Genomic DNA, 15,795 nt, shown 5'->3' with positions numbered 1-15,795 from the left:
GCACTTGAATATGGATAAGCATGAAATGAGGTATGAACTTATAACTCATTTACAGCTATAAAGCCAATATAAATTTACAGATTAAGTACAGGGAAAACTTTAAAACACAGTTGCAAAATTGCAGCATTAAAGCCACTGTGATACTGTTTGATACTATGATACTGTTTTGCTGAAACTAAACCACTGGTTTGGGTTCGATCTGAGGTCCAAATAGAGGTCCAGATCTTATATTCTGAATTTTGTTTATGTATCTTAATTAATTCTTTTATAAAGAATACCTTCATTAAGTCGAGATCTAATTCACTTATTTTGGAATTGTAAGAGAAATAGTATCTGAAATGAGCTTTCCAAAATCAGATAAGTGTTTCACCATCACAATATATGTTTTATTAATAACCGACAGTACAATTGGCATGCAGTTCCTGACTTGTTTGAGAACTTTTCCTATGGAAGCGAAACTTAAAACACATTAAAGATTTAAGTGATACCACTTGAAGTCATTATTTGGTACCAGCAGAAGTATCAACAAAAACTTGGGTACTTTGGAGTTCTGGTCATGGTGCAGCAGAAATGAATCCGACTAGAAACCATGAGGTTTCGGGTTCAATCCCTGGCCTCGCTCGGTGGGTTAAGGATCTGGCGTTGCTGTGAGCTGTGGTGTAGGTCCCAGATGTGGCTCGGATCTGGCGTTGCTGTGGCTCTGGCATGGGCTGGCAGCTAAAGCTTCGATTAGACCCCTAGTCTGGGAACCTCCATATGCTGTGGGTGTGGTCCTAAAAAAAAAGACAAAAAGACCAAAAAATAAAACAAAATCCAGTAAGCTTTTACATCCAGAATTTTTTTCATTATTTTGTAGCCGGCTCACTGGGTAGCCAAACCTGGCCTGAACAAACAACAAAAATTTTAAGCTTTGTTATTTGTCTCCCTGAGTGTCACCGTCCCTATGAGTTGTTGCAGAAACATTGATGTGTTTAATGACGGAATTCTGCCTTGGACCCTCTGGGGGCCACAGAGACCACTTCTCCAAAACCGGAATGCCAAGACACGTTCTGAAACAAGGGTTTCCACCAAAAAATTATGACCCTATTTTGGAAAACAAATATACTGTAGGCACCTACTACTGTATTGATTAAATTTTCCTGATTGTGACCTATTGCTATTTTTACCGTCTTTATATCTTTTCATATATTTTTCACAGTAAAATAGAAAATATGCTAGAATGTGTGTTTTTTTGCCCCAGACGAAGTAATACACTTAATTAAGCTAGTGCCTTTTAGTTTAGCCTTGTTTTTTGTCTTAAAGGCTATTGATACCTGTTGGTGTTTGTTATGTGGTTGATGGCCTGTACTTTTCCACTTCTTTAAACAGCACTGGTCATCCGTCATTGTTTCTCTTGGCGTTGCTTTTCAGCCACAGCCACTGAGGACGGTCATCTTAACAGCCTGCATCGTAGACGCTAATTGGTGGCTCTGTGTTACTGCTCTAACCTAACCAATTTCCTCGTATTAGGTTGGGATCACCCTCTTCACTGTGTCACACAGGAAGTCTCTTTGGAAGCACCATGAGGTTTGTATTTCTTATTCAGTGTGCACTGAGTGGTGTAGTGAAAGTTTACTTTCATAAGTGACTTCTGGTGATTTTGGTTTACATTCCCTTACAATTATATACCTTAAGAAAAGGTGATTCTAATTCAGTTTTATAGAATAAAATAGGATTTTTAAAAATATTATTGTAATCGTCCATTTTGAAAGCCGCAATATATATAACAAATCCCTGGTTATGTATGAGAGATCTTAGAGAACCAGCTAATGGTCTCCAGTTTTATAAATGACTGTTGTGTGACAACTTCCTCAAATCTGCATAATCTCATCACAGCTGTGGCCAGATAAACTTTATTGCCATTGTGCACTGACAGAAGGGGACCGAGTCTTAAGAAGGTTTAGGCAGCAGAGGTTTAGGGAGAGTTTTCACAGAGGTCAGGACTAGGGGGAGCAAGCTGCTGAGTGCCGGCCGTGTTTATCATTACACTGTGTTAAGGTTGGATTTGTTGGGTGGTCACGGACTGGCACAGCCATCGCAGTGAGGTCTGCACGGGTCAGGGCTCCAGCGTCCTCGGGGTGGCAGTTCTTCGCAGCTCTGAACGTAACCGATCAAGCCCACATGATTCCTTTTATTTTCTTTCCCTCGTTCTTTTTTCCCCCACATCCCTCTTTCCTCCCTCCTACTCTTCCTTCCTCTTGCTCGTTCTTAAACGAGACAGAAATTTTGGGTTTTTTAAGAAAAGGGTTTGAGAAGAACTGGACCGTGGTAAGGGTGTCTTGTCCCATAAAGTGCACCGTCTGACTGAGCGCCTTTGTCACTGTGTAGTGTCATGAGGGGTACCAAGGACGTCTTCATCTCAAGAGCCTGACAGTTTAGGGGACAGTGAACAGAGAGTAAAATGAGGAGCATGGAGTTTGAAGTCAGAAAACCAGGTGCCGGCAGCCGGGGTTCCGGCGTGACTTGCTTCCATCCTGTCGGTGGTTATCGATCCCGCCGCGCCGTCCCGCCCCGGAGCACCTCATCAGCCACGATGACCCAACTTTAAAGACAGTTCTGTTACCTTAGTGGCATAGAGAACGCGCCCATTTCCATGAATTAAGGGAGAAATAACTAGAAATCAGAGCAGTTTACAGTATGTCCAAGCCTTTGGGTGTTCTCAGAAGTTGATAAACGTTAGCAGAGCCCAGTCGGAGGGCTGGGGGTCCCCTTTTCCTCCTCTCCTGGAGGTGTGACAAGTAGCCAGATAACCATCAGGCCAGAGATCATGTGAGGGAGGAGTGTGGCGCAAAGAACTGCAGGGTTAGAGTCCAGAATCGCTTAAAAATAACAGCATGGAACATGGAAACACAAAGGTCTTTTCTGTAGATAAGAAACTGCTAAATGAAGCAGAAGACTTTGTAAACTGCTCACAGGCGGGTACGTATAAACCGCCGTCCCGGGCATCCTCACAGGCGGGGTACCTGTAAACCGCCGTCCCGGGCATCCCCACAGGCGGGGTACGTGGGCTCACTCTGCAGCCCTCATCCTCCTCTGCTGAGCCAGAGAATACACGAAGAAAGAGCCTCAAGTTAGAGGTTCTCGCAGGTCTGGGAAACCAGCTCAAGTCAGTATTTTAGAAGCTGTCCCAGCTGACAGGCTTGCCCTGGTGCAGTTCCCCCTCGGTAGATCAGGAGAGCAGGTCCTTGGTTGGAGTGATAGAAGCATTCTCATTTGTGGGATGCTTGCAGATTTGGCTTCTTCGACATAACGAGAAAGTCTGGTGTAGCAGTTCTCATGAAGTCCAGTACTGTACCCACTCTAAGCAGAGGTGTATCGTGGCTATTTTTAAAAAGAGCGGACTTTCCTTTAGTCTTTCCTCAGGAAATGGTATGCGTTTCTGACTGTAAACTTTTGAAGATTTTAGTGGCTTGAAAGAATTATTTCCAATCATTTTCTTGTATGATAACCTCTCTGTAAATTTCTGACAAAAAGAAGATTCTTAGGTATTGATTTTTCTCTCCCCTTCTTTCCCATAGTACTATCTGCATATGGATGGCAGAGGCAATTATGAATTCAAACAGATAACCGAAGATACGGTTGAGTTTGGCTCTTAGAATCCGGAGATCTGTACTGTACCGGCTTCAATGAAGTAATTACACATTACCATTAGAAATACAAAGTACATTGTAAAATAAAGTTGAACTTGTTTTTTGTTTTTTTAAACAAAGCAACAAATTAACTAGATAATCGAGAACAAGTTGTTAAAACATTTCATATTATATAGGATATTGCTAATTGTGTATATGTTGGTTTAATTATTAATATGTACTAAGAATGTCCTTATTCTTGTGGTTAAAAACCTGCCTAAATTAAATTGGGCTTAAATCAGTGTAACCTGATTCATCCTGGGATGTAAACCATTTGAAGTCAGCTACTTTGACTTGTATGGCTCTGTCTTTTCCTTCAATGAAGAACCCTATTTAAAACTGGGGTCATCACTTGTCCTGTTTTAACAAGATCGTCTTGAGTTTCATTTTCTTGTGCCCCATGATAGTGGGAAGCAAATCACAGTGTATTATCCAAATTTACATCCTCATCACATAATAGCATTTATTACACTCTGGCTGGCAGATTTCTTCAGCTGCCACACTTACACTCATTCCTTATATATGTCTTGGGGTGCATTAGACTCCAGGAAAGCCATTTGAATTTTCCTTGGCCTAAGGATAAATGCGCCCCTCTCAGTCTTCAGTATTGAATTGCTCTGAGGGTTCTTTGTGGGGTGCCACACAAGTATACGTTCAGTCTTGCTTACAAGGGGTGGTTACTGTGCTTCCTACCTAATCTTCTCGGTGGTTGGGGTATTAAAACACAGTCCTTACATATTGGGCTCAAGGTCTTACGAGATTTTTAGAATTTTCAAAGAGTTGGATGGATTTCTGTATGTGAGAAACCCTTGCAGTGGAAGCGTGGTGGTTACATGATGCTAAACTCCGGACGAGCCGTAGGAATGTGCTGCCTGAAGTCAAGCACTAAGGGTGCACTGTGGTCACTGTCTTTGACCGTGATTTTTATATTCAAAACAGACGTTATAAAATTATGCACATGGGTGAATTATGTTCCCTAAGGCAGTGGTTTATCTCTGTGACTGTTTAATAACTTTTTATTATTTGGGTTATGATGTTGAACTGTATCCTAAGAGAAATCAATTTCCTCTCACCACCATGAATGACTGTGTGTATTATTTGCACAGGGGGAGCTGAAATTGAGTATTATCAGTGAGCTAGGTATGAAATCAGTTTTACCAAACTGGGATTCAGAAAGGGGCTTTTTATATTCTCATTTCTGCATAGTTTCGTTTTTTTGCAGAATTAACTATAAGAATCACTGACTACCGAAGTAGAACTTGATGTACTGATTCCATAACACATAACATTGAGTTTTTACCACTTCTCTTTAGCAGACTTGTATACTCACTTATTTTCTGTTCAGAATAAAAAAGAATCAGATACCCTGTACAACCTTTGCTTGTTCTTTTTATTCTACTGTCTAAGTCCTAGGAAGTTCATATAATCTTAACTTCAAAAATACAAAAATGAACATTCAGAAAGCTTTTTTCTGCACCCATTGTCTCTTAAAAAAAAAAAAAGTTATCATATGTGGTTTTAACAGAATGAATTTCTCTTTTAGAAAAACCAGAAGGAAAAAAAAAACCATTCAGTGTACTTCACAAATACTACCAAATAGCCAAGAGACCTTCAAAGATTATGTCAGTCCTGGGAAAGATTTTATGGCATGGAGGAAGTTTCAGATTTTCAGATTTCTAGGTTATTCTAAACCTACTAATAGAAGGGTTCTCCTAGCTTCTTCCTAATTTCTCTGTAATTAATTCTTGCAGTGAAAGTTTTTTTATTTTTTCTTCCCCCACCCCCACCCCCCCTTTTTTTTTGGCTGCATCAGGGCATGCAGAAGTTCCCGGGCCAAGAATTGAACCCACACCACAGCAGTGACCCAAGCTGCTGCAGTGACAATGCCAGATTCTTAACCCGCTCTGCCACCAGGGAACTCCATTTCTTTTTTAATTTAAGAAGTGTTCAGGTGCCTCACCATTTGAGGTATGAAGGAAAATCCCTTCCCTGGAGAAGCACAGTGGACATGATGGTTCTAAGAAGGCCTGCAATAAAGGAAGCCAGTGTTTCCAAAACACAATTGACCACACAACTTCCTTTTCCGTGTGATTCCTGCCAGCCCCTTCCGAAGAGCCCTGGGAAGTGACCACTTCATCTGAAGAATAAGCTAAAGCAACCCAACTGCATGTCGCAAGTATCGCTTTGGGCTCATGGCAAGCTTCTGCTTTTGTATACGGAGAAAACAGGGATGCGAACAACGGGCTTGTCTCCTGTGCACTAAGAAAATGTATCCAGGGTTCGCCTCTGCGGGGCAGGCAAGATTTTACCACTCGCCTCTGAGGGGTTTTGACTGGACCCAAGAAGTAAGCTGACGTAAGACGCATCATGGGACAAGGGAGCCCACTTGAGGAAATGAAGCCCCAGAGATGCAGCAAAACTCAAAGCCTGTGAGGCTGAACAAGGAAGGGCAGTTGCGGAAAAGCAGCTGTGGAGAGGCTGCAGGAAGATGAGAGTTACTCCGTGATGCTGTTTCTGGAGAATCCTCTCATCCGCCACATGCTGTCTCGGAGAGAAGTGGTGTTTTCCTTCGGGCGCAGGGAGGACACCTCCCATGTGGGAGTTTTATCTCCTGTTTCCGGGAAGAAGAGGGACAGAGCGCCCTGTCAGGACCTGCCGTTTTGCTCAAGCTTATCCTTATGACAAGTGGCATCTTCGGATGACAGATCTCACCACCTTCACCCTTCCGCGCTCTCTTAATGGTTAGCACTGGGCTTAAACCTGGTGAGCTCATAGATGTTTCCTTACAGAGGTTGGTTGGTTCGTTTTTTAGGCCCACACCCAGGGCATGTGGAAATTCACAGGCTCGGGGACAAATCACACCTGCAGCTGCCGGCCTGCACCCCAGCCACAGCAACGTGGAATCCTTCACCCCCTGAGCGAGGCCAGGGAACGAACCCGCATCCTCAGGGGTTCTGGTCGGGTTCGTTATCACTGAACCACCATGGAAATCCCGTTCTTCTCTTTTTTTAGGGAATTTTTAAACTTTTAAATTTGGTGTTTCAAGCCACAATTTCCCTAAAAACAGTGAATTTTCTTTTCCTTTCAGACGGCCTTTAGCATTGTTAGTTGTAGGAAACGGCTTTGCATTTTGACCTGCATCCGTAATTTCTCCTTTGTAAAGAATGGACATATTCTGCCTATCAACATAACATGAGTGTCACTTTTAAAAAATATTTCTACCAGAAATTAGCGAATCAGTCCCTCCTCACGCCCTAGGAGCAACCATTTTTAAGTTCTAATTGTTTTGTGGTAATGCTGCTTACTTTTTAAGCGGTAAGCTATATAGCTATTTCTTAATTCCTTCCTGTCCGTATGTCTGCTGTGTCCTCTTCATACAGTTAAATCATTTTTTTAAATTTGTAAATACTTTATTATAGTATAATACCTAAGCAGGAAAGCTCATAAACCTTGGGCTTATTGAATTTTTAGGAAGTGTTCCTGCTCATTGGCCCTCCTCCAATCAAGACATAAGACATTGTCACATAGCAAGGCTTCTTCATGTCTTCGTCCAGTTATTAGCCCATGAAAGCCACTATTCTGACTGATGAATTAGTTGCTCATTTCTGAACTGTGTATATATTAGCCTTCGTGTGCAGCTTCTTTCCCTCAACCTTGTGAAGATGATTAATCCATTATAGATGTGGCAATAATTCCTTCCCTTTTATTGCTGTATGGTATATAATTATGTGACTAGACCTTCCTTTAATCATCCTCCATGGATGGGCATTGGGTTTTCTCTTTGGACCTATTACACATAGTCCTTACAGATATTCTTAGGCATGTCAGTGCACATGGGCGCATTTTTGGAACGTTTTCTCTTTGGAGCTGTCACATACTGTCCTTATAGGTATTCTTAGGCATGGCTGTTGACTTTACTAGGTAGACCGCTACCAAATTGTTCTCCAAAGTAGTTGTGCCATTTTGACACCGTAAGTGTATGAGAACTTTGGTTCTTCTGGTCCTTGCCATGCCTAGTGTTATCAGTGTTTTTATTTGTGTATTTTTAGCCATCAACAGTAGATGATCATGACTTCATCTTGCATTTCCCTGACCAGTAACAAGGCTGGACTCATTTCATGTTTACTGACCATTTGGAGCTCCTCCTTTTCGAGTTGTTCTATTCATGTTACAGACAGTTTTATATGTTCTTAATGAGTCCTTTCTTAGATGAATGTTCTAACATCAGACAAAGTAGACTTTAAGACAATAACAAACAGTTTCTAAAAATTAAAAAGGACATTTCATAGTGATACAGGGAGCTCCAACACTAACGGAAAACAAAACCCCACGTAAATAGTGAACACACTTAACCACCTTGAGCTGCCACGTGCACCAGCCGCTGCAGAGCCCACCGGACATCACAGAGCCTCTTACTGATTTGACCTCTGTTTCTGTCACAGTGTTGTGTCATTTTGTGTGTAGATGTCGAGCACGTCTTCATTAACTTTGTTGCTAGGCCTTTGACGTTCATTCTAGTATCTGTTTTCTAACTGTTAATTTTTGTAAATTCATCTTTGGGCAGATTGATTTTCCAAGGACCCCACATCTCTCTACAGTGTGGTTTCACCCTCTTGCGGGGGGAGGTAGTCTGTACTCCCTGCCCTTGAACCTGCGAACCTTTGTAACTTCTTGCGGTAAGTTTGAGGGCTTGGGAGTTGATGAAGGAAGAGACAGGTTCACGAGAGGCGGTGACACAGAAACTTGATTTGGGTGGCACTTGGACAGGATCGCATGAGAGAGGAAGCCCCTCACTATGTGAAAACTGATAGAACTAAGGAGAAAATGACCTCCAGAGGTGGAGGTATGGGACCACATAAAAGGGGACTCGGACAAGGGGACTCCCAGGGGGAACGGGGCAGTCAGAGGGGCTCACATGTCGAGGTGATGTCACTCAACAGCCGTTGCTCTGATGGGCAAGCAGCAGTTTGGGGTCTTGCAGCTGCAGGCTTGTCTTATTGATGGTCATTCAATTTTCTGTGGTATGTAAAGTAGCTAGGCTCTAATTGGCTGAACATAACGGCTTGGGACTATATTTAAAGCAGTCAGAGGAGTTTACGTCGTGGCACAGCAGAGATGAACCCGACTAGGAACCATGAGGTTGCAGGTTCTATCCCTGGCCTCGCTCAGTGGGTTAAGGATCCAGCGTTGCCATGAGCTGTGGTGTAGGTCGCAGATGCAGCTCGGATCTGGTGTTCCTGTGACTGGGGCGTAGGCTGGCGGCTACAGCAATGATTCGACCCCTAGCCTGGGAACCTCCGTATGCTACGGGTGTGGCCCTAAAAAGACAAAAAGACCAAAAAAAAAAAAAAAAGGCAGCCCGATGAGTGAGGATTTGTGTTTGTCACAGGTGGGCTATTGGCTAAGGATCCTAGCCTGCCCACAGGGGTCATTACAGGCGATCACAGAGGGGGGGTCTCGGTCCATTTATAATGGACTTCTGCAGCCAATAGAATGCAGTATTGCAATAACGCAGTAGGAGTTCTGGTGAGATTATTTTAAATTCACAGTGTTTCTAATGAATCTGTGGTGATGTTCACTGCAGAGCCAAGTAGAGAACTGCATTCTTACTGTCTTTTCCTTCTAGGGTCTGATTGCCTTCTTGTTGTTAACCGTTGCCGTAATTGTCAGGACAGACAGTAGTCCTTACTTGTTTCCAGCTGTGCCACCCAATCAGTGTGCCTTTACTTGGTGGTGACACTGCTGGTGTCCTCTGTCCCCCTTCACTGTTCTGCAGGCCCACTGAGCTGTCAGCCTGACACCGAGGTCTCCTGCATTGGGTCCCGTGCTTTGGTCTGTTTGGGCTTTGCTCCTTTCTTAGTGGAATGTGTCCTACAGCAGCATCCCGGGAAAGGGTGCGTGGGAGGAAAATTCTCTGGAGTCTCATGTACTTGTCTGAAAACGCACTTGGTGGGAAGTTCAGCTAGAATACTGAATTGAAGGCGTAAGATCCCTGAAACGTTTCTTACCCTCATTGTCCTCTTATATCTGTTACATCCAGTTTGCTGTTCCAAAGTTTAATATTCTGATTCTTGTTCCTCTGCACATAACTGGTGATGCTTTTTCCCTTCTCCCCCTCTGTCTGTCTCAAGAATATCCTCTGCTGGCTGGCAAGTTGGAGCATCTGAGCCTCTTGAGAGCTCAGTGGAAGCAGGTGAATTTTCCTTCTTCTCTGCACACACAGGGTCCGGCTTCCTCGAGTGTGGGCCATCCTTTCTGTTCCTCAGTGCGTCAGTAACTGACGTCTCGGGTCCCTTAATTTCCTGCCTCCTTTTCTCTTTGTCCCTATAGATTTTGACCTTTTGAGATTATTTATCATATTAGTGTGTTCTTGGGAAGGAGAGGAGAAACTTTGTTGTATCTTTGACTAGAAGACCATAAAGACTCTGAAATCTCTGTTTGTTGTGTTTTGTTTTTCCCACAGAAGATTGCTTATTTTAGCAATAAAAAGGATAGTATATTTAGGAAAACTTGGAGTGACTGATTGGGACATGATTCTGAGGTGTTCCGTAGAACATCGTGTTTCAAGTGCTTATGCAAAGCAGAATCAAGTTGTTTAGTTTTTTAAGAACATTCTGTTGATTTAGGCAAAGCTTGTTTTGCTAATTCTTAGAATGCAAGAGCAGCTTCTGTGATCTGGTCATTTTGGGTCTCTGAAAATGCTTTTTTTAAAAAGTATTAACTGAAGTTCCCATTGTGGTTCAGCAGTAACGAAACCAACTAGTATCCATGAGGACACAGGTTCAATCCCTCTCCTCTCTTAGTGGGTTAATTATCCGGCATTGCCATGAGCTGTGGTGTAAGTCACAGACATGGTTCAGATCTGGTGTGGCTGTGGCTCTGGTGCAGGCCAGTGTCTATAGCTTTGATTTGACCCCTAGCCTGGGAACTTGCATATGCTGTGGTTGTGGTCCCATTTAAATAAGTAGATAGATAGATTATCCTAAATTAAAAAATAGAATAAATAGTTTCTTCTTTTTTTTTTTTTGCTTTTTTTTAAAAGGCCGTTTCTGTGGCTTATGGAGGTTCCCAGGCTAGGGGTCAAATCGGAGCTGCAGCTGCTGGCCTACGTCACGGCCATAGCAGTGCCGGATCTGAGCCACATCTGTGACCTATGCCACAGCTTGTGGCAACGCCAGATTGTTAACTTTTCAAAGCTATCTTTTTAAAGAAAAGATAAAATTTAAACGTAAATTGGCCCAATTCCTCATTTAGCCAAAGACATTTTGCCAAATAGCTTTGACTTTGGGATGCCTGAGGCAATGCAAAAACTCCAGACTTTGTCAAACACGTTAATTTGGGGCATTGTCCTTGCCCAGATAGCGATGTATCATCAAGCCTTCCCTCTTCCTGGAACACTCCTCACTCTTCCACCCTCTCTTCCCTGTGTCCTCCTGGTGAGCTCTGTCCCTCTGCTGGGAATTTAGCCTTTCCACATCCAAGTTAGATGGCCCAGTGAGTTCCCCAAGCACCTTATACTGCCACTTTCATGATATTTACGTTCCATTATCATTACTTGTTTGAAATTTTACCCTGCAAATATGTGAGCTCCGTAAGAGCTGAGATGATACCTGTTGTATTTTATCAAATCCAAAATGCCTGGCACATAGTAGGTGCTTAGTATTAGAAAAAAATGAATGAATCCAAATGCATAATATGGTTCTTGCCAAAAAAGTTACTGTCTAGAAAGGGGGCCGTGACAAGTACAAAACTATTTATTGCCTATAATATTAAGAAAGAGCTGTGGAGTACAGCAAGGAGGTAACAAGAGGACACAGGGAACCTGGGGGAGGCAAGTTCCTGGGGGAGACCCTGGAGATATTTTCAACAGGCTGGAAGGATGGACAGGTAGAAGCAGGACTCAACAATCAGTGGAAGCGAGGCGGGAAAGCTTTTGGTCTTTAGAAAGCTGTGGATTAAGGCTGAGGTGAAATGTGTAATATTTGCTATGTGGTCATAGCTCTTATTTTTGGCATGGATTCATAAATTGCTGCTATTTAAGTTTAGTGAATGGCATCTTCTCGTCAAGGCTGTGCAGGTCCATCCACTGAGGAGGGGTCTCCCTTGTCCACCTCCCTCCCCTCCCTGCCTCTGTGAAATCAGAAGTCTGGGCTAAGGGGTTCAGGAGAGCATGGAGCACAGAGCTGCTCAGACTTCAGCCTGCATGCAGATCACCTGAAAGATGCAGATGCTGGTTCAGTAGGTCGGAGAGTGGGGTCTGAGAGTTTGCACCTGTAACTGGCCCTTAAAGGGTGCTCAGACGCTGTCCCCAGACCACACTCTCAGCATCAGCATCTGGGCAGAGCTCGTGCTATGGACTCAAGAGACCATCCCAGGTGGAGTTGCAGCAACGTGGAGAAGATTCTCCTCTCTATTGATTCTGCCCACCCATCCCCTTCGGGCCTTCGTTCTTAATTGTGGACAGGTGTGTGGGGCTTCTTTCCTGTTCCTTTACTTTCACAACCCAGTTCTTGAATGCTGGTCCGGTTGCGATCCTCCTTGGGAACGGGAGGTGGCGCCACAATCGTAGTGTTCAGACACTTTGGTTCCTGAAGGACATTATGCGAAGGAAAAGCATTTTCCTGTCCCTCTGAATGTTTCTTATTCGATGGCCTGATGAGAATTTTCTTTGCAGATAGAGCACAGTTTTCCAGTGATTTTTGAAAATCAAGCTGAATTAAGATGTCAAAACCTTTTTCTTAAAGTTTTCTTAGAACCCTGTTTTTAAAGTTTATGAAATGTTGTATATTCAGGATGAATCACAATTTCTATTACAGGATTCCTGGATTGTTTTAACGTATTTTCATTTCACCCAGAGAAAGTGTTATCTTTCAGTTGCTAATTCTTTTTTTTTTTTTGTCTTTTTGTCTTTTTGCCTTTTCTAGGGCCACTCCCACGGCATATGGAGGTTCCCAGGCTAGGAGCCAAATCAGAGCTGTAGCCACCGGCCTACACCAGAGCCACAGCAACGCCAGATCCTTAACCCACTGAGCAAGGCCAGGGATAGAACTCACAACCTTATGGTTCCTAGTCGGATTCGTCAACCACTGCGCCATGATGGGAACTCCTCAGTTGTTAATTCTTGATGCTCTATCTAATAATGTATAATCACAGAATTTAGGCTAAGAGGGCCTGAAGAGCTTTTGACCAGTTAGCCAGCTCACTTGATGAAAGAAAACAGGCTTCCCATTTTGCTTCGGTTCCCTTGAGAGTGTCTGTACCCTGCAATAGCAGAAATCCTAGCAGACCCTTATGTGACAGATCTGCTGCAGCTACCTTGATTCTGGCTTCAGTGCAGGCTGCCTTCTGACCTCTCCCAGGGCTGGGAATGGCCTGTTCGGGTCTAAAGCTGCTCCCACCCACTCACTGCAGTAACTTTTAGATGAAGCCAATGATTATGAGTCTTGATTAGGCATTAGAAACACTTGAAGGGATTCTTGTTAAAAATACAGTTTCTAATTCAATAAGTCCAAGGTCAGGGTAATGAATTTGCTTTTCTAACAAGCTCTCAGGGGATGTTAATTTTTATTCCATCACCTGAGATGTGGGAACACACTTTGAGAACCACTGGATTAAGCTAACATTGGGGCTACATTTTTGTTTGCATTATGTTCATCCAGAAAGAGAGCATTCCAACATAACCTAGACCAGGTTAGGTCATTCGTCTACCCTGAAACCAATTTTTTTTTTTTTTTTAAGGGCCACACGTGCAGCATATGGAAGTTCCCAGACTACAGGGCAAACCCGAGCTGCAGCTCACAGCAATGCCAGATCCTTAACCCACTGAGTGGGGCCAGGGATTGAACCTGCGTCCTCATAGATACTAGTTGGGTTCATAACCCACTGAGCCACAATGGAAACTCCCTAAACCAATTTCTGCAGCCATGAGGAAGGAATGTGCTGAATGGCAAAGCAAAGCAGGGCTGTGGGAAAGAACTGGAGTTCACTCTGAATGGGAGCCACATTGTAACAGTCACAAAGCTTCCCAGGCAACCACTGGAGAAAACTAACACATGCTAAATACGCGTGTCTTATAACAGGTAAAAATTGCGTTTGGGAATGTGTTTATTTACCATTTAATAGAATTGTTCCTTTGTTTATTTGACACAGGTCCTTAGAGGCTATTATCAGCTATAACAAAGGTAAAATGACTTTGGATTTCACAAGTATTAGTCTCATATGTAAGTTAAACTTGGTTAATAATTTAAGATAGTAAAAACCTGTCTTCAAAGCATGACTGTTGAGTTTACTAACAGCTTTGGGAGATGCTTTAAGGGCCAGGATGAATAATGCAGTGTAATTTGGCCCCCTGGAGGGCAGTAGTTTCTGGATACCAGCCCACAATGTAGACTAGTTTTCTGTGCCAACGCTAATTGTTGGTTTTAGCAGCAGCTCTTTCGTCTCAGGGATAAGGATGAATGTGGAAACCTGGGTTGTGGTTAAAATGTGCAGGATCGAAGCTTCCATTGCAGTGCAGCCTCATTTGGATTTGTAATGAATTCCTTCCCTGGGAACAGCCAGACACCTCATTGCTACCCAGACCCGCTTCACTCCACCAGTGCTTTCATTGGGGGGACGATTTAAATTCCTTAGATTATGAGGCCAGAAATTGCGTAAGGCTGTTGTTATTCCTGGCAGGGAGCGAGCAGCCTGACGAAGCTGCCTGGTCAGATGCCTGCTCGAGGAGCGCGTCTGACCCTCCTGCACGAACCATTTTGTCCCTTGTAGCCCCACGTGAGCAGGAATTCAAGATAATGGCCAGAGCACACCTTTTTCAGGCCATGCCCCCATGGTGACCTCTCTTCTGTTGGCTCTGCTGCGAATGCCCGCTCTCTTTCTCTGGTGTGAACTCGGCAGCAGCGAACAGTTCAGCCACTCCAGCACTGGCACAGATCGGTGATGGCAAACAAACCACCACAACCAGCCGGATACACCAGCCACGGGCCTGTTTGCCTTAATTTCTCCCAAGGGTCTCTCTTTCCTTTCAGGCTGCCGACCCTATGAGGATGGGAAGGGGTCTGCCCAGCTCAGAATGTGGTTTTCCAGCTAACTTTGCGTGTTTAGAATTTTATTGACAGTGCTCAGCATTCCTTGGAGCAAAGGAACAAAATGCATGTAAAATTCAGGAGCAGCGGGACGGTGAGCTGAGTTCCCCTTTCAGTGCTTGCCCACTGGGGCTTTGGTGGGACCCTGTCCGGGTGGGGCGCCCTCTGGGAGCGCTCCCTGGACCACATCGGCCCAGCCATCCACGCTAAGGCCCTGCGGCCTACGCGGTTGGGGCTCAACCATGTGTCCGGAGCCTCATTTTCACTCTTAGAATCCTTTCACTCCAGTTGTGGGACGGGGAGTCTTCTGCCAGATTTTGTTTGCACTGGGACAGAGGACTCCCCCCCACCATGCCCACATTCCGACCGAGGTCGTGAAGGCAGCTGGACTCAGCCAAGCCTGGCATGGCCGCCCTGAAGGAGCCGCAAGCCGGATCGAGACCCAGTTCTGCCCCCAGACAGCTCTCAGTCTAGTTTGCCTTGAACTAACTCTAGAGATGACACCCCACTCTCTGTCTTACCTCGTCCTTTTGTCCAGTTTTACGAATAATCCAGAGAATTTTTCTTTTCTCCTCTCCAACCCTCACCTGCAGCTCAAAGGCCCGTGGGAACGTCCTCCCACCAAGCCTGCAGGTGCTTGTAGCATCTCCCCTCTTCCCCACAACATGACACGCCACCCATTGCTGTGTGAACTGTGATGCCTCCCGGCAGGCAGGGGATTATCAGGCTGGGTCCAGCATCTTGCTTGGGCCAGGGGCACAGGCACCGAAGTGACAGGGAGCCACTCCGGCCAGAAGTTTTAAGACAGCAGCTTGAAGACCTGGCTGCCTGGTCTGCCAGTTTTTTGCTTTTCCTTCTACCCTGATCCACGAGGGTCTGTCACCTCTGGTTTGGGTCCTAGCAGGAGACGACATTAAGAAGAGCTGCAACCACAGAGTCAGCCCACAGCCACCAAACTGTAAGTGTGTGGTATCTTTATATTAGTCAAAAGCCACTGAGAATTTTAGGGTCATTTGTTACTGCAGCAGAGTCAGCTAATACAA

The 15,795-nt window shown here is 44.4% G+C and overlaps 1 protein-coding gene across 2 annotated transcripts in view; it reads left to right on the top strand.

Annotated features, from left to right (window-relative positions):
* The window catches only part of ABCD3 (ATP binding cassette subfamily D member 3), an 81,267-nt gene extending 76,228 nt beyond the window's left edge, over nt 1-5,039 (top strand). The window contains exons 22-23 of one of the 2 annotated variants that reach the window (XM_047785257.1): nt 1,510-1,566; nt 3,558-5,039. In XM_047785257.1, coding sequence (XP_047641213.1) covers nt 1,510-1,566; nt 3,558-3,635 — 135 coding nt within the window. In that variant the 3' untranslated portion in view covers nt 3,636-5,039. The other variant, XM_047785258.1, reaches the window with a different exon arrangement.
* Nucleotides 5,040-15,795: the final 10,756 nt, after the last annotated feature.

Source organism: Phacochoerus africanus, chromosome 6, assembly GCF_016906955.1.
Source record: "Phacochoerus africanus isolate WHEZ1 chromosome 6, ROS_Pafr_v1, whole genome shotgun sequence".
Taxonomy (NCBI): domain Eukaryota; kingdom Metazoa; phylum Chordata; class Mammalia; order Artiodactyla; family Suidae; genus Phacochoerus; species Phacochoerus africanus.
The sequence above is the reverse complement of the archived record's forward strand: the minus strand, read 5'-3'. Positions and strand labels throughout refer to the sequence as shown.